The 24,273-nt window shown below is 42.7% G+C and overlaps 1 protein-coding gene across 1 annotated transcript in view; it reads left to right on the forward strand.

The window, feature by feature from the left end:
- The window catches only part of LOC119658419 (carbonic anhydrase-related protein 10), a 180,170-nt gene extending 164,314 nt beyond the window's left edge, over positions 1–15,856 (forward strand). Inside the window, exons 6-8 of the mRNA XM_038065814.1 lie at positions 4,776–4,930; positions 4,989–5,120; positions 14,039–15,856. Coding sequence (XP_037921742.1) covers positions 4,776–4,930; positions 4,989–5,120; positions 14,039–14,173 — 422 coding nt within the window. The 3' untranslated portion in view covers positions 14,174–15,856. The remainder of the gene's footprint in view (positions 1–4,775; positions 4,931–4,988; positions 5,121–14,038) is intronic.
- Positions 15,857–24,273: the final 8,417 nt, after the last annotated feature.

Genomic DNA, 24,273 nt, shown 5'->3' on the forward strand with positions numbered 1-24,273 from the left:
TACCTCTATAATTGCTGCACTGTGTGATATCTCCCTTTTTATGTATGAGACAGATAATGCCTCTTTGCCAATCGTCAGGCATTGATTCGCTGTCCCATACCTTGAGCACAAGTTGATGAACCACTTGGTGTAACTGATCGCCTCCATATTTAACTAATTCAGCTGTAATTCCATCGGCTCCTGGCGACTTATGATTTTTGAGCCAATGAATTGCACTGACTGTTCATCCAACGAACTAATGGGGGCTGCGCTAGTTAGGAGATCTGGCACCAGTATTTCGCTATTCATAATTATCCACAAACGTAGACCTAGCACGGACTCGGTATTCTTACAGTCTTTCATCTGAATCACAGCACGGATACCTATCGATTAAGAATAATAATACACACCAAGTACTCTGATTAATTTGTACGTCAACTACGTCCTTAGCTATGTTTACCACCAGGTTAACTGGACCGGTCATAGATCTCGGCTTTCTAAATTATGTATTATTCGTTCCAATAAATTGCTTGTAAGCCGAAGGGTACCCAAAGGGTTTACTTGGCCTGATAATAGGTACTACCTTTTGCTCCTCCACTGCGAGAGAAACGCTCCTTCTTTACCGCATGCCACAAATGCTTGGGACGAACATATTCGGTGACTTTAACAATTTCGCTATTAATAAAATTCAGGCCAACTTCTGGTCAACTTACCATTTTGTCTTTTTGATATTTCAACCTGGCTCGGAATCAATGTCGCTGTTGCTAGAAGCAGATTTTTTGTGTTTCGGATTGTTGCACCACTTAATACTGTCCACTGCTACCGAAGACAAAGACCGTGCACAAAGCAGGTAAAAGTTACCGACCAAAATTTGTGTTAACCTTTTAGGAATTATTCACATCTCAAATGAGATAAAAAAACTCCTTAGGTCAACAGTAAAAACACAAACTACCATTACCGGAAGGACAACACACCAGATGTTCATTTCCCTCGTATTCCAAATCGAACCCCCTCCTCACTGGATATGTGATTTTCGCTTTTCTGGATTTATTCCTGACTTTCTTGAACTGAATTCGGTTGCAGTTCCATAATATGCATGCAGCAAAGAAAATTTAAGAAAATTGAACAAAATTTGCTCAAACATCATCATCAACGGCCTAACAACCGGTATCCCGTCTAGGCCTACCCTCATACGGAATTCCAGACATCACGGTTTTGCGCCGGGGTCTTCTTCTTTTTCTTTAGCCTTCGTCCCATTCACAAGCGGGGTCGGCTCGTCGTGATCGGTTTCGCTATTCGGTTCTATCAAGTGCCTGATCTGGATGCAATCGCGAGGCTTCCAAATCCCCATCAAGCGCATCCAGCCACCGTCGTTTGGGTCGGCTTTTAAGTCGCTTACCATCGACTTCGTTACTCGGACCAATCTTTGTGAGTAAATTCTCGTTAGCACGAATTGGGTGGCCATATCATCGAGGACGCCTCTCTCACAATTTTTCCACTATCGGTGCAACCCCATATCGATCATGGATATCCACTTTTCAGATGCGATCAAGGCGTGTTACGCGACTAGTCCAACGCAACATTTTCATCTCCATTACCGCAAAACGCTTTTCATTGTTTTTCATAGTCGGTCAAAACACAGAACCCTACAGAGCGGAAGGACGGACGACATTGCAGTAAATTTTCGATTTGAGACGTTCGCCGATACTTCATCCAGGTTGCGCTAATGCGTGAAACAATTTTAGAACACCCGCCACACTACGGATCGTGGTAGAGCAATTGAACCCAGCGCACTAGGTCATTGCGTTGTCCTAGAGCATAGCAGATGAGTTCTTGTAACGCACAGTCAAACACTTTCTCTAGGTCCAGAAATGTAATGTAAAGAGAACGATATTTTTCACGGTGTTTCTCAGTTTTGCGCTGAGGTCCATTCAATATCCGTAAAAGCTACCTGGCGTCCTACATTATGCTTAGGGCAAACATATTAAAAGTACTGCTTAAAAGCCAGTCTACCATCTATCATCACTTCAAGGTATTTGATTAGTGGTTTTGAAGTAATGATATGATTTTCCATCCTGATACGAGCAGTGGTCTCCTTACACCGCTTCGTGATAAGCACCGCTTCTGTTTTGCCCTCCATGAGTGCAAGATCTGTATCTTTCACCCAATTCTTATAGCAGTTATTGCTTCGGATGAATACAACTCCACATCCGCGGGATGTTTTGTAACGACAATCATCACAATGTCATCGACGTAATCTAATCTATTGCGACCTCGATAGCAACTGGGATGTTGAGGAGATCATTATACATGATGTTCCTTAATAGCGGTTCCAGAACGGAGCCCTGTCAACACCCGCGGGGATGATATATTCTATTTAGGTCTGCAGTAAGATGGTTTATCAGGAGGCTTACCAGGTTTAGACAACAATATCACCCTTTGTCTTTTCCGTGTCTCGGAAAAGATCCCATCCACTAAGCACGCTTCAAACAACTGTTGACTGCGCGATATCTCTCTTTTAATGTATGGGCAGAGAATACCTCGTTGCCAGTTGTCAGGCATCAAATTACTGTCCCAAATCTTGAGTATAAGTTGATGAACAGCTGGGTGAAATTTGTCTTCTCAATGTTTCACCACTTTGATTGTAACTCCACCGGATCCTAGGGGGTTACAATTTTCAAAACGATGAATTCTATGGACTGTTTCTTCCTTGCTGATGGTGATTCCCTGCCGTTTTCAGTTGACGGGACCTCCAACTTACCGATATTCTGACAATTGAACACTTCATCAAAATACAATTGTCTCAGCAGGATGAGCACTGAGGTGTATAAGGCTTCATCCTGATGACTGCTAGGTGAAGCTTGCGCGCCTTGTGCCGTTGCTTCCTGTACTTCTCGAGATGACTTACAGACTTGTTGATCCTCCCAGGCTTCCTTTTTCCGTTTGCGAAGCGGTTTCTCCACTCGACGAAGTTTGTGATATATTTCTGCATTTGCTCACATTCTTTGAGAGCTTTACCCGATATACAGTATTCTTCCGTTCCGTTGCTGGTTTACATTCTCTGTCGAATCAGTTTTTCCGCTTTTTTTTCCAACTGGGGACGTCTGTTAATCGCGGTTAGTGCTTCCATTTCCTATATTGGTCCCTTTATTTCCTGACTTTTGTTCAAGTCTGAGAGGCAGCGTCGTTCGATTAGCAATTTAGTTGAAAGCGGTCCCGTCTGGAAAGGCCCACGTTTGTTTCTGGTCAACTTTCCGCGCAAACCAGTTACTTCCAACAATCATTTCGTTAGATACTGCTAATAGAATAACCTGCAATCCGTTGTCAGTAGTATTTTTATGTAAGCTGTGGGAGTCAACCTATCACGTGACTATGCGGTCCGTCCCCACTTGGCTTTGATATCATACCTAGGGGCGCGTCGAGAGTCCGTTCTACTGCCTCATAGATGGTATCCTTCTCGGACCCTCCCTCGTAGAAATTATCCTCCTCTGAGGAGAGAGAGAGAGAGTGTCTCCTCTGTGAATGCTGATGAGGCTTGCAGTTCTAAATTTACTTCGCAAGCAAAGAGTGCATAGCCGTTCCTTTATGTTTTGTAAGCCGAAAACAGCAGGTTTCAAATTTTTGGCTGATTAGGGAACCTACTCCGAGTACATGATTTACTGAAAGGCCACTATAATATATAGCTCCTCTCCAGGAAACTGGTTCTTGCCCAGCACATCTCCTATAACGCAGTGACGTCAACCTGATGTCGGGGCAGGTTATCTGCTAACTGAGCAAATGTACAAATCGTTCATCTGGTTTCCTTGTCGGATCCGTCATTGTTAAATCCGTCTAGTCCGAAGCTCCTTGCGAGGCTCCCTAACTTTGGTTTTCCGTATAGGGTTGTTACACCTACCCAACCCGTAGCCAGGGGTACAATTTATTCCGTTTTTAGGCGTAATGATCCGTCAACCAAATGAGCTAAAATACCTTGGTATGTAATTGAATAACTGATCTGAAAGACAGAAGAATCGTAAATAAAGCTGGCCACGAAAAGCATGTGCTGTTTTCGAAATAAATCTCTATACATGTTAGTTATAGTTTTTAGCACCTATATACTAGCTGAAATTTAAATCAGATTTAACGGCGATGCCCCATCTTGGCCGCAAAAAGTAATATTTACAAGAGCCTTCACTTTTTTTCACACACTATGAATAATTGTTAAAATTTGCTTGGAATATATTAATGAAACAAAAGTCAGTAAACTGTTTAGACTGACTACATCCATAACACTATTTCAAACTGCAAACTGAAAATATCAATGTCTTAGACCACCGAATAGAAGCGTATGCTATGACTTTCTCTACATCCTCGAAGATGATAATCTCTTCTACTTTCATTCACCCGAAGCTCCAAGCTCATGCACTTAAACGCAACAAAAACACAACATTTACCCCCAAAGTAGAAAAAGTTTCTGTAGCTCTGAGACGCCACCACCCCACCACAACGGCAATGAACAATTTGAAGGCTAACAATAACCGGAAGGTGGATGATAATGGAATTGGGAAAAGTGCTGATGCGACCGATATTCCCATGAAAATGATGTCGTGCAATTGAGGTTAATGAGTTTCGGCGTGCAAGATAATTTGCATTGTCGCCATTATCCGCAAACAATGCTTGACCCTGCTTTCCTGACCTCGACAGTCTATTTATCAACATAACGTGCCATTGTTGGCTGAATCTTAGCTAATCACAATGACACTCTGGCTGGAGTTGTTGCTTTAATGTCCTTTGTGTTTTCCTCTCTTTATTTTCAGGTTTTTCAACGCCCATTAGACATATTTCACTTCGATCTCTGTTGCCAAACACTGAACACTACATGACTTATGAAGGCTCAACAACGCATCCAGGATGCTGGGAGAGTACTGTCTGGATTATCATTAATAAACCTATTTATATAACTAAACAAGAGGTTGGGATGGTCAACTCAGGGATGGTTGCAATTAGTACTAATTCTCTCATCTTTACAGCTTTATCAACTTAGACGACTTATGCAAGGATCCGAGCAAACGCCAAAAGCTCCTCTAGGAAATAATGCTAGACCACTTCAACAATTACATCATAGAACTATAAGAACTAATATAGACTTTAAAAACAGTAAGGTAAGTGCAAGGCTTGGAATGGCTAGAAACTACTCAGTTTTTTCATTAATTTATATTTGTTAGTAGTATTCGTAATTTGTTACGTTCCTTTGTTAAGTTTTGTTGACTTAAATATGTACGGTTACTGTCTTCAGACTACCAGATCACCATCAACCCATCACAAGGAGATTTTTGTATCTAAATTTCCACATAAAATGAGCTCGCTTTTTAGGCTGTAAATGAACCAACGTGATTTAACGTACGCTCGGAAATGTTATATAACGTAGTTGACAACAACCTTGTTAACTCAAAGCAATCAAGAGTCACTTTGCCAGTTAACACAAAACAGTCTATTGAACCCCTTCTTTCTCTTGCAAAATGTGAGTTTCGATGTTTTTATCGATGGACATAAAAATTAAACTCTGAATGTTTCTTTCTACTACTGGGCCCAAAACATGACTAATCAATTTCGTGTTCTGGAAGCTGTAACTCGGGCGATATCAGAAATTCTCTGATTGACCTGACCGAGGTGTGATCAAAGGATAATATAGGTCCCAGGGCGAAAAGTGGATTGGTACCCACGATGGACCATAAAACCTGGGAAACGCCTGCTGAACCAGCACCGACAGCTTTACTACCAAACCTCATCTCCACCTCCACGTGGTGATCGCTGGGAGTTCTTTCTTCATGAAACACTGCAGACGGAGAAGGACGAAGGCGTGTCTCCCGCGCCTAAAAACGGGACAAATTGTAAAAAGTAGACTTCCAGGTTAGGGGAAGCCACAACAGGAGCCTCGGACAGGATAGACTTTACAACGACGAACCAGCAATGACAACGGTTTAACGATTTGCGCATTTTCTCATAGAATGTGCACTCCCTGTACAGAGATGGAGTTGCCAAGCAGCCATGTGCTCGGGGTAGGTTTCTTAGTCAGCTAAAAAATGAAATCTGCTGTTATCGACTTTGAACGCGAACGGCTATGCACTCGCGCTTTCCACCAACAAACGTGGGCCTCTACAAATCAGACCACTTTCAACCAAATTGACCACGTGCTGATCGAACGCCGCCACCTCTCAGCCTTGATGAACGTTAGAACGTATAGGCGGTTCAATGTAGACTCGGATCACTTTCTCGTTGGCATGGTATTGCGAGCTCGAAAAACAGCACTACCCAGAACCCCCTCTGACAATCATGTGAAAGTTAACACTGAAGCCATCCACAACACAGCCCTCCGCAACACCTATAAGAAGGAAATGAATGCCATAATAACCGCAGTCAACAGAGATGCTGGAGATGAAGCATCAACAAATGACCTTCACAATCAACTGAAGGAAGTTATCATAAATACGGCCACAAACAAACTTGGCCTCAGTCGCAAAAATAGTCAGAACGGCTAGTTTTACGATGCATGTATGCAAGCTACGGAATGGGAAAATACCGCATACCGAGTAATGTTGCATTCTCAAAGAACGCAGGCACACGCGGAGATTTATCACGAATTCCGGCGAGCGGAAAAGCGACTTCACAGACGGAAAAAAGAAGCCTGGCAAAACCAACAGATTTGTGAACACGAAAAGTACAGAGCAACCGTACCAGGCACGGAAGTTTTACCAACACATCAGCAGGATGAAGCCTTACACACCTCAATGTTCATCCAGCCGAGACAAAGAGGGAAATCTGATTTCTGACCAAATGGGCATATTTAAGGGATGAGTTGATTACTTTTATGATCTACTGAACGAAAGTTCGTGTAATTCATCGGCTTAAAAATCATAAGTCGCCAGGAGTCGATGAAATTACAGCCGATATGGTTAAATATGGAGGCGATCAATTCCACCAAGTGGTTCATCAACTTCTGCTCAAGGTATGGGACAGCAAATCAATGCCTGACGACTGGCAAAGAGGCGTCTCATACCTAAAAGGGCGGCAATTATAGATGTATAGGTAAGCAACAGTTCAGATTTTTTCTCTGCGGGAAATGATAGAGAAAATGTTGGCATATGGCCATAAGTTGCACCATCTTTTTTTTGTCGACTTTAAAGCCGCCTATGACAACATAGCCAGGGTAAAACTGTACACGGCCACGAGAAAATTCGGTATCCCGACGAAGTTGATAAGACTGACTAGGCTGACCCTGAACAATGTGCGAGGCCAGATAAAAGCAACAGGATCACTCTCAAGACCATTCGACATTAAGAACGGTCTACGACAAGAAGATGCCTTATCATAGGTTCTCTCTAACCTTGCCCTCGAGAAAGTGATCCGTGATGTTGAGATAAATGCGAGGGGTACGATCCTCTTTAAGTCCACCCAACTACTGGCATATGCTGACGATATCGACATGGGAGGAACGAACCGAGACGCACAAACTGCCTTCATCTTGGGCTGGGAGATCTTGGGCTGCACATCAATGAAGGCGAAACAAAGTATATGGTGGCAACGTCAGCAACGAAAACCAACCAAACAACAATATCAAACTGCATTGGTCAAACAGAAAGAATAAAGATAGGAGAATACAACTTGGAGACCGTTGACAATTTTTCCTATCAAGGGTCGAAAATCACAACCGATAACAGCTACGATGTTGAAATCCGCGCACGGTTGTTGGCAGCCAACAGAGCCGATTTCAGCTTGCAAAAACTGTTCCGCTCGAAACGTCCCCATAAGGTCAAAGCTCTTACTGTGCAAGACAATCTTGCCAGTCCTGATGTATTGCTCGGAAATTTGGGTTCTTAGCAAGAAAAATTGCGAACTCTTGGCCGCGTTCGAGAGAAGAATCCTCCGAAGAATTTTCGGCCACCTACATGAGAATGGACGATTCCATAGCCTACACAATGACGAAATCTATGAGCGATACCATGACCATGAGGTTGTGGATAAAATCCGGCTAAATAGGTTACGGTGGGCGGGTCACTTAATCCGTATGGATGAGGTTGATCCAGCCCGGAAAGTTTATAAGGGCAATATCTTTGGTAGAAAAAGAAGATAATGCGGACCCTGCCTGAGATGGAGCGATGGCGTAGATCAGGATGCCAGACAGCTTTTAGGGATATCGAATTGGTGGACCTCGGCGCAAAACTGGGATATTCGAAGTTGACTTGTATGGTCTTGCTGCCTTTCAACTTAGCTATTACTGCTATATAGATTCCTCCTTTGGATAGACACAATGTTCGGCTCGGAACTTTCCTTAAGAGGGTCATCCTGTGTATCGGATCCAAGGAATCGATTTTTTTTGCATCAATTCTATCTAGGTATAGTGTAGAATGTATGGGCAAAGTTTTTGATATTCAGAGTCTTTCGGAAATTACAGTGTTTAATAGGTAAAATGTCACATGCCAGGTTTATGTCGATCGCCGTAATAATGCGCGTATTTATCGGTGCAAATGACTTCGCTAAAATCAGATGAATTAGAGAAACCTAAGATTTATGGACTAGGTACAGGGTGCGGCAGCATAACTTCCTTTTTTAAAATGCGCGCCACTCAGTTAGTTGATGTCATAGCGGAGCGCTAGTGGTCTCGTTCAAGAGAGGATACTGTAAAGTTTTGTCCCGACACGGTTCAGTCGCCATCATGAGTTGGAATAGTGAGAAGCGTGCCTTTGCCGTTGAGGTTTACTTTTCAAGCGGATGTTCGGTTATTGCAACACAGCGTGCATTTCGGAATCACTTTGGCTCCGTTGGCACCTGTTTGCTCCCGTCCCAGACCGCAAATCAATTGTTACATGGATCACTACATTCAAACAAACTGCAAGTGCGACAAAAGGAAGAACTGGAGTCCCTTGGCCCGTTAGATCACCTGAGAACATTGAAGCAGTGAGAGCATCAATGTTGCGATCGCCACGGCGTTCTGCGCGCAAACACGCATCTGCCCTTGGACTATCCGATCGTTCTGTCGCAAAGTCACAGTGTCGTGTGCAATTTCCTCAGCTGGAATTATTGGTCCCTGGTTTTTTGAGAAAAATGAGGTTACAGTGACAGTGAATTCGGACCGGTATGTAAACATGCTACAGAATTTTTTTTCCCATGGCTAGAAAATTTGGATTTGGGGGACACTTGGTTCCAACAAGACGGTGCAACAGCACACACTTCAAGAGCATCGATGGCTGTTTTGAGGGAACACTTTCCAGAGCGCCTTATCTCAATTAGAGGCGATTTGGAATGGCCGGCACGTTCTCCCGATCTGTCCCCTTGTGATTTTTTTCTTTGGGGTTTTTTGAAATCCCGTGTTTATGTGAACCATCCAAGAACCCTACAAGATTTGAAGACCAACATCCAAGAAGAAATTGCCAACATAACACCTGCTATGCTAACAAGAGTCATGACAAACGCCAGAAATCGGTTTACGCAATGTATGGAGAATGGGGGACGTCACCTAACAGATTTGATCTTCAAAACAATGTAAATAAAAACTTTAGACATGTACCTACATTATAAAAAGTAAATAAATATTTTCCGATGCATACAATAGTTTTTATTGAGTTTTGAAAAAAGGAAGTTATGCTGCCGCACCCTGTATAACATATTAATGGTCAGTTAAAATTTTATAGCTGAAAATGGCATTCCACTTTTTAAATGCGTTTTTCTCGAAATTGTATATTGAAATACATAATAATAAAAACTTGTTGTTTCTTTTTCGTTGGTGTGGGTATTTATTCTTGCAAATAGCGATATTTCGGGAACCACTTGTTCCCTTCATCAGTGCAAACAACTTGTTTAATTAATCGTTGGAAACACCGCATAATTTCACTCTGATATCCAAGTAAATTCTTTGAAATCTTCACGACTTATTCAGAAAACATTTCTATGTTCCGCAAGCTAGGATAATTGCGATTCATTAGGTAGTTTCTTTTTAATCATTAAAGAAGCCTTGAAAAAACACCAAAATTTACAAAAAAAAAGTTTAACAAGGCATCAAAAATTTAGGTTTTAATAGACTGTGGTTAAGCCCGGACGTTAAAATACCGTTTACATTTGTTTTTATGATGATCAGAACACCCTCTTGCGTGGCAGCAGAAAAACACCTTTGTATTTCAATAATGAACTATACTTCGGGCTGGAACAGTCGTATTTGTAGCTTTATCCAGTTCTTCACAAAAAATGTCTAAAAAAGGGAGAAAAAACGGATGACCCCCTTAAGGGAACTGTATATACGTTGAACGTACCCGATATTCAATTCCTTTTTAATTGCAAATTTTTGCCTTAAAATCTCTTGAAAATAGAAAAATTTACCCGCTTAGCTGGGTTTAATGTGTAATTTTTTGAACCAAGTCAAACTTAAAAAAGTTGTTTTTTAGGACATTTGGTGTCTTAAGTCCTCCTATATACGTCAGCGAACATTCGTATGTCAAACATCTCCTATTTCTATTGCTTTTAATTACATGACCTTATGTCGTTTTTCAACTGTCTATTACAGTGTAGCTTGATTGTTATTATGTATATAGTGTCCTGGTTGGTTCTTTGCTGAAAGTCAAAATCTTTCAAAGATACAGTTGCGCAACTACTAAGATCACCTTAGATTTCTTCTTTCTCCTCACCCGCCGCAAAACTGGCACAGAGCATTACCTATTACCTCCTAAGAAGGCCTCTTGCTCTTCACGCTTACCAAGCTCCGCGAAAATCGTCCTTATTGCGGAGTCCACGGTGCGCAAACATTCCTCCGATTACGAATTTCCGAGCTGGTTAATGCTGACTTAAATCTTCCAAGCGGATCACCATGCTTTCACAGTAATTGTGACAAATAGTAGCTCGTCGTCTCGTTCTCCCCCACTCCTCATTGTGGGGTAAGAGTCTATCGAATAAAGCTGCATTCATACGAACCAGCAGCTTGCGCCTTCAGTAAAGAGCGTGTCCAGCACAGCACCAGCGAAAATATTCAAAATATCAAGCAGGTAGCGTATCCAGCACTGGACGTGTTAGGCTCTAAAAAATTCTTCCACGCATTTACTGTGAGAGATCGGGATAAGATCAAGGAACAGGAGTTCCAGATCCCGTAGGGAGCGTGTCAGACACGGTATCGATAGAAACCAAGAAGACTCGTCCACCGGCTTCAATTTGTGAGGTGAAGGAAAATGATTGCGCATATACGTCATTCCGCGCATCCTCCTAGCATCAATCATACTAATGAAAAAATGAATGTATGCGTATGAGAGCTACATAAGCGAATAGGGGTTGAACATTTTTACTACGAACAGAGCCGTGTTGGATTTCAAACGAATAGTCTCGATCAGTACTTTACAAAGGATCTTTTGATATTGAATTTGATATCATTTGAAAGTTAGGGGAGTTAAACTTAAGATGAGGCAGGACTGAAATTTGGATGTTAACCAACAAAGAAATCTGTTGATGATACATCTATTTGAAGCCAAAGAATACATATCAATCAATTTCCGTGCAAATTAAATTAATAATTGTACATTACTACATTTCTCTCTCTCTCTCGGTCGAGCGCCTCCTATGAGTTGCTCCTGTAGTGTACCGTTACAATCTTCAATGAAATCCTCTTTCACACATCAGTCAGTTGGATTGTTGCTCCAACGATTATTTCCGAGTTATCACAATCTCGGCAGATGCCGGATTTTACCTAATACTAGTACTAAGTGCCAAGCATTTAGGCTCGGACGATCCTACCTACTTAAAAACTAAAGGGGCACTGGTGGTGGTGGCCGGTGGTAGGTCAGTGGGAGAATCCGTCGAGTACTCCCCGCAACATTGAGCACGTATGCAGAATGGTGTACTTCTGCATGGTTTGAACCAGACTGTGCGAAAGTCCCAGGACATCAAGGGAAGCCGTGAGGGATTCAGGTACAATACCTGTAGCTGACAATATTATGGGAACTAAAACCATCCGCTCGAGACGCCAAATTTCTTTGATTTCCCGAGCCAATGGCTCATAGTTCACCTTCCTCTCCACGTATTTCCGTTCAATGTTGCTATAGGGAGATAGCAACATCAATAATATACGCGGAGCGACCCGGCTTGTTGTGTAGAGTGTGGCGATCAGTCAGAACTTGCCGGTCCCAATACATGCTGTAAGCAGAACTATCAAGTACTGCTAGCAGTTCATATCGGTAAACCGGACATGTTCCCGTGATCAGCCCATGCTTGTATCCAAGGTTTTGATGGATAACCTTACATACAGCATTATGCTTGGTGATGTATTGCACCGGTGCCATAAGAGTACAGCCAGAAATGAGATGGTCCAACGTCTCTAACGCCGAACCACACATTCTGCAGTGGTCGTTCTCCACCCGTTCTTTCATGATGAGCTTTTTATAAGCTCTGAATGGCACACATGAACCCCTCCGTCTCAGCAAGGAGCTCCCCAGCACACAGCCATCTGTTCGACAAATGCAAATCGACAAATGGCTGCCAAAGACAATTCACGTGTTTACCGTGCATTGCCTTCGACTTCCATTCATTGATCCGCTCTTGGTCCGACTTCACCCCATTCATAGGATTGAAAGATCGATCCTTCAAGTTAAGTGGAGTCAGTCACAGTCTGCCTTACAGACAGCCGCATGCAAGGGACTCTTTCTCTTTGCTGTAAAAAAAAACGCGTAGCGAGTCGTTTTGGCGATGATGTTGTGCCGCCACGTCAACCACGCCCCTACCTCAGATGTCACGAGGCAGGTTCATCCGCTTGGATGATGCATTCGGAATTTGGACATAGTTGTCCGTATCCCCCGTTGGACGTTTGCCAGATCGATCTTCGTGCACGGCAATATTCCGAATGCATAAGCCAGTGAAGGGATAGCGAATGCATTCAACGCGCTTATTTTATTCTTCCCCGAGAGATGCGATTTCAGCACCAGCTTTACACGTCGCAGGAATTTGGACAGCAGAGCATCCTCCAGATCACCAACTCGAGCATGGGATCCTTGCAGAATTCCTAGGTACTTATAGAAGTCTATCTCGGTGATAACTTCGATGTGGAGGTCACCAATGCTATGTCCGGCATGCGGCTCGTAATGACCTTTGCGGATGGCTTGAATTCGACACTTGTCTAATTCAAACTCCATCCGAATATCACGACTGAACATGTCTATTATTCGCAACAGACTTCTAAGATGGTTGTCAGTCCCAGCATACAGCTTGATGTCATCTAAGTATATCAAGTGTGTCAGTTCACACTTAGCACGTAGGCCATATTTTATTGCAAAACCATGCCCCCTAGCATCATTTACTAGCCATAAGAGGGGGTTCAGTGCCATACAATACCAAAGGGGACTCAACGAATCCCCCTGGAAGATGCCCCTCCATATACGGATGGGCTCTGAGGTATTAGCACCCTCAAATGTACGATAATGTGGTATGCCACCCTTCCATGACTGTCGCCAAAAACTTTATTAGTTTCGGATCAATGCGATACAGATGTAGGATATCGATTAGCCAGGTATGCGGAACGCTATCAAAAGCCTTGGCATAATCAATATAGCAACTGAAGAGGTTTCTTTGGCCTTTAGTTGCTTGTCCTACAACAACCGAGTCGATAATGAGTTGCTCTTTGCAACCCCTTGACCCAACTCGGCAGCCCTTCTGCTTCTCGGACAGAATGTTGTTGGTCTCGAGGTGCCCATTGATCCTTCCACTAATAATGGACGTGATGAATTTGTAGAGGGTTGGTAAGCAGGTGATCGGTCTTGTGTCAGCGGGGTCCTGCACCGTGTCCTTCTTAGGGGTAAGGTGGGTAATCCCCGCAGTGAGGAAGGGTGGAAATTCCTCCGGCCGATTCATGACCTCATTTATACTGCGTGCCAGCCGACTTTGTACGCTGGTAAATTATTATTATTATCTTATTTGTATGGCTTAGGATGCAGTTAATTTGAGTTTGCTAAAATCGATGATTCTATACCTACTGCATCTCCATGATTATCGCTGTTCTAGAATAGAATATATTAAACAATGAGTTATTACTATTATTTTTCAATTTTCATTACAGAATCAAAATTGTCCTACAATGTATAAAGACAAATACTATCGGGCGAACAAGTGGCCAGTAGACTCTGGAATCCTAATGCGGGGACGGGAGCGAAGTCTTTCCGAAATCGACACCGTGTTCCATTCAGTGCACTAGTTAAGAATCGTAACCACCAAACTATACTAGAAATTACAATACTGTAATCCTCATATATATAAACATTAATACCTAACGAACTATTCGGCTATGTCAGTTTCGCTTTGAGTTTTCCAGTAACACAAGCCTATCGGGTTTTTGAAAACCGCGCAAATAAGCGCAGCTTTTGTCTTCGTTTATAATGATTGGTATCCTTTATGTTTTTATGTTTCCCAGTAACAAGACCATATTACAGCAGCGCTCATTTGGAGGAAACGCAACATTCCACGTTATTCTACTATAAATACAAAAGATAATTGAAAAGTTATTGTAAAATTATTACCCAGTAAATTTGACAGGAGTTATAGACGAAGCAAACCACACTAAACACTTAACAATGTAACTATTTCACAAAGGATTCGACAAGCCATTGTGAAGGGGCGGACAATAAAAATAACATGCATACAAAGAAACGAGGATATTATTTATATAAACTATATTAAGGAAGTACATATACATACAATTTAAGGAGTATTCTGTTAAGATCCATAGCGAAACCTAATATAAATATAAGCATCACTTGTAAACGTTTGAATGGAGCCATTTTGATTTGTGAATTCAGATCTTTGTATCTTTTCTCCGTCTTTAGCTTGGCCTGAAGCTTTCAACGACAATTTGTATAGGAATTGGAATAAATTCAATACTGATGCAAGTAGTATACTACGTATGAAAAACTGGCAGACGCTAGACGACGAAGTTTGAGATAGAGTTCATTTTCTGCATTCTAGATAGCTGGCCTTTATTATATGCTGAAAAACGGAACAGGTATGTACTCGTATGTATATAAGACGCGCAACGAAAGCCAGTAATCTCGAAAATATATTCAATTTCGCATTAAATTCCAATTCTCAACCGTTCCTTTACATTGTTAAGATAAATTCGGAAAACTGCCGTAAAGGATTCGGGTTCTGTTAAAAGAAAGATAATATCTCTGCCAAAAATTATAGAAAAAAATCTATATCTTCAGAGTTTTGTGTCAAACCAATTTAAATAATTGGAGCCTACGCCTCCACTAGAAAATTTGTTCAGAATATTGATTTTGAAAAATGCAATTAAATACCGGAGTCAATTAGTCTCGAACTTAGCTGAATACTAAACCATAGGCTTTCAGGCTTCAAAGGATTACTTGCAATTATTCATCCGGTCCTCCAGTACCTCCGCGATGAGTTATTTCTTATGACTAATGTATTGTGGGCGCATGGGACGTATTAATATGTATATAAGCCATAATTATTCAAAATGGCGCAATCATTAAAAACTGCAGTCGCTTCTGTGTAGCCAATTCTATAGAGAACCGCATTCGGTACGCCGAGCAAGGATGCCGATTAAAAAAATTAAATTAGTTATGAAATATGTATAAACAACGACACGATACCCACTGATACTAATATACCAAACGCTAGCGAATTCTGTTGTTGGTCCGTGCGTCTCTGCTGATGTTCAACTAATATTAATATTCGTGTAAATTTTGTAAATGATTGAAATATAAAGTAATTATATTTATATGAAATATGAAATACGAAATATGAAACAACACTAATATACGTGCATAATGGGATATTTTAGTATATAGGCAAGTTGATTAGTTGTAAGTTGAGTATGATTTTCGCTGCTATTGTGTAGCCAATTGTATTGATGAAGAGAGAATTTTAAATAAACATGAATATTGTATGAATATTGTAGAACTGGACTTTTATTCATAAACATTCGATGGTGGTGACAGTACCGTTTCCTGTTTTATTGCACAGGTATACCAGATACATACCGATTTGATAGATATAAATTAGTTGTTAAGGTAAGTGTTGTTACTTTCAGGGTGAGAATTAAGAGGGGTCTGTAATGACATAGTTTAGTAGGGTTGTCTCAGAAACCTAAAAAGATGGCCAAACTGACCATCAAGGAGCGTCCGCAAATAAGCATCCCGCCGACAGGCCACGCTTTTGTGCCTCAAGTCAGTAACGGGGGGACTGGCATATAATAACTTTGCGGACAAAATAAAGTGCCGGTAAACTCAACAAGTCAGGAAACCGAAAGCTGGATGCTTCAGGTACGAAGGGTTTTGTGTATTTCTTAGTACGTAGCACGTAATATATCCATATATTATGTGAGACTATCCACTTTAGGGTGATATTGACATTCATAGTCTTCAATTCACAAGGAAGCAACAACTTTGACGGATTATAACTTTGTTAGTAATAGTGCGATTTCCACCAAACTTGGTAAGATCATCCTATACATTATAGCCTGCATCACTACAATTTCGCGGTGCTAGAATGAACTTAAGGGGGGTTTTGCAGCCAATTACTAAAAATTATAGTAATATGAACAGATATCGGTATGGAAGGTATTATATTTCGGAGCCTAGGAACCATATAATGGCAGCCTTCTGATTTTTTTCAGATTTTTCGGTTTGGTAGTTTGTGAGAATGGCCCCCTTAAAGAAATGATTACTTTCAACCCCCCGCACTCCCCACATTTCAAACAAATGTCAAAACTAAGACCGGCTTTGAAAAGCAATAATCAAGACCTTTAATTTGATATCCCACATGATTATATTCGATGAAAAAAAATGTTGCACCCCCCTTTTGCATGTATGGGGATCCTTCCTTAAATTCGACGTAACAGGATGCAACTCACTGTATGCATGAGCGTTCACAATTCGCACCTTTATACCAAATTTGATGTCGACCGCTGTAACCATCTCCGAGAAAAATGCGTGTGATGGACAGACAGACAGACAGACATACAGACAGACAGACAGGCAGACAGTAAACCGGTTTTGTTTTTACACAAAACCTTAAAAAGGGCTAAGGAGAATTAGATTCTTCTTGAATGGAATTTTAATATTTCACTCGAATTTCAATGATTCTCGTTAATTATGACGTCAGCATCTTATTTGCATGGCTTAGGATGCTGTTAATTAGCACGAAATTGATAAGTTTGATCTTCTATAACCTTGACACTAATAGTTGGATTTTCATGGAACTTGGCATGTGTATGTGTATGGCACGTGTCCTCTATGCCGGTGCAAAATTTAGTACACCTAGGATGAACTTAAAGGGATTTTTTTAGTCAATTTCTAAAAGTTGATAATATACTATTAGTAAGTTTATTTGACCAGATATCGGAATGGGACATATATTGAGGCCTAGATTTTATCTAGGCGCACCAGCCTGATTTTTTTCGGATTTTTAGGTTGGGTAGTTTCCGAAAATGAGTCCTGTCTCACTTCAAGTGGGTATATTTTGACTCCTTACTCACGCACTTTGCAATTTATGCCAAAACTAATGTCAGTTTTCAAATCGAGACCTTTCATTTGATACGTTACACAACTATATCCGGTGAAAAAAATGTTTGAATCCCCCCTTTGCATATATGGGGAGCCCCCCTTTAAACTCCACCTAAATTTATGCCACTCGCTGTATGCGTGGAATTTCATAGCTCCCATGTGCCCACCAAATTTCGTTCGGATCGGTTTAGCCTTTACAAATAAAGGTGTCGAAAAACATCATATTTAATATCTGGGATGTGCTCCTTTATTTTTTTATCACCTTTGCTAGACTTCTTGGAGGCAAGAGCGCAGACGCTAAGCAACATCCGAAGGAAATTGCGCAGCAACCGTCAGCCGACGGGCCACGAACTGCGAAGAACTTCAGCGACGTGCTCAGCAGCCACTTACGTGTGGCGCTGGCGGATGGTAATTCTGCTAGCGGCAAACTAGTGCCGGCGGTGTGGACCAGTGTTGAAGCCAGGCTGCCGGGTATGGTCTATGAGCATCTCCTGGACACCGAAGGCAAACACGCGGGACTCATCCCCCACTTTGATTTCTCTCAAGTGGTCCGTGGGTTCCACATAATAGCTTCTCTAAGTTCTCTAAGGACTTTCTCGGTTCATGTGTTGCTAAGTTCAGCAACGCCTGGGAGGGCGTAAAGCTCAAGGTCATCCCTTACGACGAGATTCCCAGGAGACCGGTCGCTCGCATCTGGTTGCCGAAGATCCACATAGATAAGGACAAGCTTTTCCAATTCCTGCGCCTTCACAACCCCGGGATTCCCATGGACGACGGGGTTGTTATCAGGGAGGAGAAACCTCAGACAAACAGCCAGCCTTTACTACTCCGTATAAACGAGGAGTGCCTGCGGGCCGACTATAAAGTGTGGTCGGAGGCGACCGAACTATCAAAGGGCTCCAAAGCAAATATTTTAATTTATGCCACAGCACAGGAGACGCTGATCAGGATAGACCTAGAGCATGTATTCTCGTGAGGAAGAGTCTGCACGCTTTTCTGTGTCTGGACCTGAGTTCCGGCGACCTAGTCGTAGTCGAGCTGAAGCAGGCGGGGGCAAATAACGTGTACATTTCCCCGGCTTACATGGCTGGCGACCGATCAGCTCCGCCAGAAGAACTACAACATTTGAAAAACACCATAGCAACAAGGAAAGCCAACGTGCTGATAGGCTGTGGCGCTAATGCAAGGCATACGCTTTGGGACAACTCCGAAATCAACGAAAGAGGAGAGTCATTCTTTGATTTTATTATTACTTCAAACCTATCGGTGTGTAACAGGGGCAGTACACCAACCTTCCCCTGCTCGCAGAAATGCGACGTATGGGAGGAGGGATTCTTATGGTGGAGGACTGGAGAGTGTCTGATCAGAGATCCTTCTCTGATCACAGTTGGATACTTTTCAGTCTAGATCTCGCCGAAAAGGTCTCCAAGCCCTTTAGGAGGATCGACTGGAGAACGTTTGGTCAGGTAATTAAGAACAAACTCTCTGGTGCGCAAATTGGTAAGATTGACACGACAGACGAAATAGGGTCAAAGGTCGGGGCTCTGGAAAAGGCATTCGATATCGGCTTTAAAGTCTCGTGCCCTACTAAGTACAGCAAAAAGACCCTGCTGCCGTGGTGGAATGAGGATCTCTCTAGCCTCAGGAAGCTGGCCAGAGAAATCTTCTACAGGCAAAAATACTGGCAGCCATACAAGGACTGCCTGAAGAAGTACAAGTCGGCCATCAGGACCGCCAAGAGGCGTTCTTGGTTGGACTATTGTCAGAACATCGAAAGCACCAGTGAATTCGTGAGGATCAGTGAGATTCTGCCCAAGGAACATAAGAGCCTAAAAAGTCGGAAGGCTCCTGGACGGAATCTTTTAGCGAAACCCTGAAGCTGCTGGTTCAAACGCACTTTCCCGCCAGCGAGGAGGACTGCCAGTCGGAACCTTGCTTGGAGGGTTTGCAGCAACTCCAGCTGTTCAAGAGGATAGGATCGGCTGGGCTATAAACAGTTTCTCCGCATACAAATCTCCAGGCCCAGATGGCATAAGGCCAGTCATGCTACAGAAGCAACAGGAAAGGGTTGTGCCGTGCCTTGTTGAGATTTACCGGAGCTGCATCTCTTTAGCATACATACCGCAATTCTGGAGGCGCGCACGGGTGGTCTTCATTCCGAAAGCGGGCAGGCGCGGTCATGAGTCCGCGAAGGACTTTCGGCCAATCAACCTGACCTCTTTCGTGCTTAAGACCCTAGAGCGGGTCCTGGGCATTCACTTAAGGACGATTATGGAGCCTTTCTCTAATTCCCAGCATGCCTACCTCAAAGGAAAATCCACTGAAACCACCCTCCACGAGGTAATTGACACAGTTGAGCGGCCACAGCAACACAAGCAATATACGCTGGCTGTCTTCGTGGATATAGAGGGAGCTTTTAACAACGTCAGTACGAACGCCATCAAGGAAGCCTTGACGGGTATTGGATTGAAGGGGTATTTCACGCATTGGATTATCTCTATGCTAAATACCAGGATAATCCTGTCGGATCTGGGAGGCAACCACTTGACCAAAGCTGTGGACAGAGCCACGCCGCAGAGTGACGGCATCTCACTGGTGCTCTGGTTAATAGTAATGGACAAAATTTTATGTACATTGGACAGTAGTGGGGTGAAGGTGGTGGCGTATGCTGACGGCTTGGTGATATTAGTGTCAGGGATGTTTCCGTCCATTATGAGCGACATCATGGAAGGAGCGTTGCGAAAAGTGTGCCTGTGGGCCGCAAGATGCGGACTCAGCACAAACCCAACCAAAATGCAACTGATGCTATTCACCACCAAGACAAGGATACTTGAATTCCATCTACCACGGCTAAATGAACAAAGATTGGTTCTTTCCTCTAATGTAAAGTATCTGGGTGTAATCCTCGATCCAAAGCTAAATTAGAGATTGAACATAGAACTGAGGGTTAAGAGACCTGTATAGCCTTCTATGCCTGCAAGAGAACCATTGCAAAGAAATGGGGTCGCCGGCCGAAGATGGTTCTCTAGATATATACCGAGGTAGTGTGTCCAATCCTAACGTACGGTTCTATTGTTGTTGAATCATGTTCAACAGATCGAGAAGAGAGAGACAGAATTTATGAATAATGTAAATATTGCAATGTAAGACTTTAACGAAATGCAGATACTGCAGTATGAACAAATAATTCAGACGAACATTTTAGTTCGTATTTTTATTTGCACTCTCCCTTACCCAATAATATTGCTTCCTACAACCATTAAGAACAATATTATCCTATCCGAAAACTTATCTCAGATACCGGAGCGGTACAAAAGAAAAGTTTTCTCAACAATTGGTCTGTCGAGCCGGATTACCTTGAGTTGCCGGTTGTCTGCGCCGGTGTAGAAACCACGATGACACCCGCTTCTTCTGACTGTGGAATTAGATTCATATTTTTTGTATACTTCAGTGAACAGAGGAAATTATTCTCCTGCAAATGGCACGCCACAAGTTCCTTTGCATCAAGCTCGAAATAATCTTCTTGATTAAAGTTTGGCGCAATTATGTTGACTTCTACTCGTGGGACCAAGTAGTATCCATCCTCTATCGCCTGGGGTATCGCCATTATATGAAGCATGTCGTATTCGTGCTTACCATGATATAAAGCTATTCGAAAACCATGACCTGCTCATGATCCTTCTGTATGGACATACGCTCCTCTGAAATTCGTGGTATCTTCTAGAAATGGCCAACTTTCCCTAGCACTACCTCGATTGTGTTGGTCAGATCATCAGCGTTCAGGAGCACCAGTACGTTTCCTCGACCGTATAAAGCAGCCCCCATTCTGCTATGCTATGGTGGCAGGCTTTGAAGAGAAAATACAATAGGATGAAGCTTAATGGGATTCAAAGAAGCGTGTGTGCACGTGCTACTAGGGATCTGCAGTCCTGCCCGGCAGATGCTCTCAATGTATTCCTGCACCTCCTCCCCCTAGACTTCCACATTAAATATGTTGTCAGACTACGTGAGTCCGGATGCTGGACAGAGAAGTCCTATGGCCACAGCAACATCCTAGATGAAATACCTCGGGAAATCTGAGCATCCCCCACGGACTATGCAACACGCAAGCTGAACTTCACGAGAAACTTTGCTGTGGACCTTCCAACCAGAGCAAAGTGGAAGACCGGCGACTTGTTGCAAGACTATGGCACAATACTCTTTATGGACGGATGGAGATGGCCTGTGGAGTCGGTGCAGGGGTTTTCTCGAATACACACATCCAAGTCGTATGGTCTCTCAGGTTTCGCCAGTGTATTCCAGGCGGAAGTACTGGCGATATTGGAAGTCTGTCGATGGCTGGAGCGAGATAGCCATGCGGCCATCAAGCCCTTGTACTTAGCGACGACATCTTCCAGGCTGGTGGGGCAGTGCAGAGACGCGCTGAACCCTCTGGGCGCAACGCGCAAGGTCACTCTCCTCTGGGTTCCCGGGCATAGGATCATAGAGGGGAATGAGTGGGCTGACGCTCCAGTCAATCTTGAATTAATTTTCACCAGCCCTCCCCATATTATTAGGGAACCGCCACCATGTGGCTATAATATTTTTGGTTTTTAGTCTCTGGTAAGGCTCACCCCAAACTTTATTACGTTTTTTTTGAATTTGTCAACTCAAATTCTGATTCATCCGACCAAATTATTCTATTAGAAAACGATTCCAGCATGTTAATATATTTTTTTGCAGATGAGAGTCATTTCCTAATGTTGGCTGTACGCAGTAAAGGCTTCTTTTTGGAAAAATAACTCTTCATTCCTGCTTCAGCTAGTCTTTTTTGCAATGTACGTGACGAAATGTTCAAATTGGTGGCTCTTTTATTTCTCTTGCGGAGTTATTTGACCTTTTTCTAGCCTCTGTCAAAATTGTTCGGTTATCCACCGCAGTAGTCTTCTGCTTTCGGCCACACAATTTCTTAAAACTTCTCTCTACTTCCGTTCCGGTGCTAGCTTACATTCATCGTCAAACCAGCCGTTCCGACTCCTTTTGCGGCTAGGGTCAAGTATGTTTGTGACCGTATCAATGATAACGTTTCTTAGGTGATTGTGAAGGTAATTTGTTTATGCTTCATCTCCAAGTCCTCTGTTGACTGCGGTTATTGCGGCATCTATTTAACTCTTATAGGTGTCGCGGAGGGCTGTGTTGTGGATGGCTTCAGTGTTAACTCTCACCTGATTGTTAGAGGGGATTCTGGGTGGTGATGTTATTCGAGCTCGGAGCACCATGCCAACGAGAAAGTGATCCGAGTCTATATTGCCCCCCCCCCTGTTATATCAGCCCTATGTTGGGACAGGGTATCGGCTAGCTGTACAGCAGCTTCATCTTTGTACAGGGAGCGCACGTTCCATGAGAAAATGCGTAAATCGTTATTCCTTTGTCGTTGCCGGGTTCGTCGTTGTATAATCCGTCCAGTCCGAGGCTCCTGTTGTGGCTTCGCAACAAGTTGTTTTCCGTGTAGGACCGGAGGACCAGTTGGTACAATTTGTCCCGTTTTTAGGCGCGGGAGACTCGCCTTCATCCTTCTCCGTCTGCAGCTTTTCGTTAAGAAAGAGCTCCCAGCGGTCATCACGTGGAGGTGGAGATAGGCTTTGGTAGTAGAGCTTTTGGTGTTGGTTCAGCAAGCATTTCCCAGGTTTTATGCTCCATCGTGGGTAACAATCTACGTTTCGCCTTGGGACCTATGTTACCCTTTGACCACCCATTGAAAACTTGCTTTCGGAAAATTACAACCATACTTCCAGGAAATATGAATGTCATTCTGTAAAGGATGATAGTACAGTCGACAGGACTGAACAAAACGTTCTTGACTCTGTTGATCTTAAGGCCCGTCGGGATCTATGACCGCGCGATCAGGTGCCTGGCTAGGTTTCAAAGATTCAGTTAACTGATTCTATAAATGTTACCTTTTGTCAACTAAATTTTTTAGATTAAGGGACATATAAACCCCAGTAGAACATCTAACGAGGCACTGGTCCTTAAACTGTCACCATGAGGAAATCGGAGCGGTGGCTACGACTATTCACATCCGTTGGGAGGATGATAAAATGACTCTGTGACGCAGCAGGGTTAACAACATTCGAAATAAATTCGGTTGACAGTGACCACCATCAGTGTTCTCCGTGGCGGAGCAGGCCGTGATTTGAAAAAAAAAGAAATTTGTAAAATGAATTTAGTATGTTGTCAGTACGAGAAAAGAGTCGAGATAGGGCGGAGAGTTGTCCTGCAATTTATTGTTTCAATTGTATTTAACTCAAAATATAGTTAATTAGTTAAAAGCCGTCAATTTCATTTCAAACATTGCTGATATAACAGGGAATTTAAATGAATCCGTAACCAAGAATGAAATAAAGTGCTAATTAATCAAAAACTCTGCATCTTGTATGAAACGTAGTAAAGTAGTAAAAGTATCTGGGAAATGTATTTTTTATGGAAAAATCTGTTTATTCCCTGCTTTTAGGACATTTGCTAGTAGGACTGCTACCATTTCTTAAATATAACCTACAAACAGGAGTAGATCTAAGTTTTCAATGCCCTGATAATTTTTTCTATTGTGATTTGGTTGTACTTTTATGAACGCTGCAAACGGGAATAGAAAAATCAGATCTGATACCATTTCTTCTCTTTTCAAGTTTTTCCTTAGACTCAAGGGTGTAGGAATGATGGTAACTATATTTTTTCCTAGATAATTTCAAGGGAACCATCATCTGATTTTCGAGTTGATTAACAAACTGAACTTTAT

Source organism: Hermetia illucens, chromosome 5 (assembly GCF_905115235.1).
Source record: "Hermetia illucens chromosome 5, iHerIll2.2.curated.20191125, whole genome shotgun sequence".
NCBI lineage: Eukaryota > Metazoa > Arthropoda > Insecta > Diptera > Stratiomyidae > Hermetia > Hermetia illucens.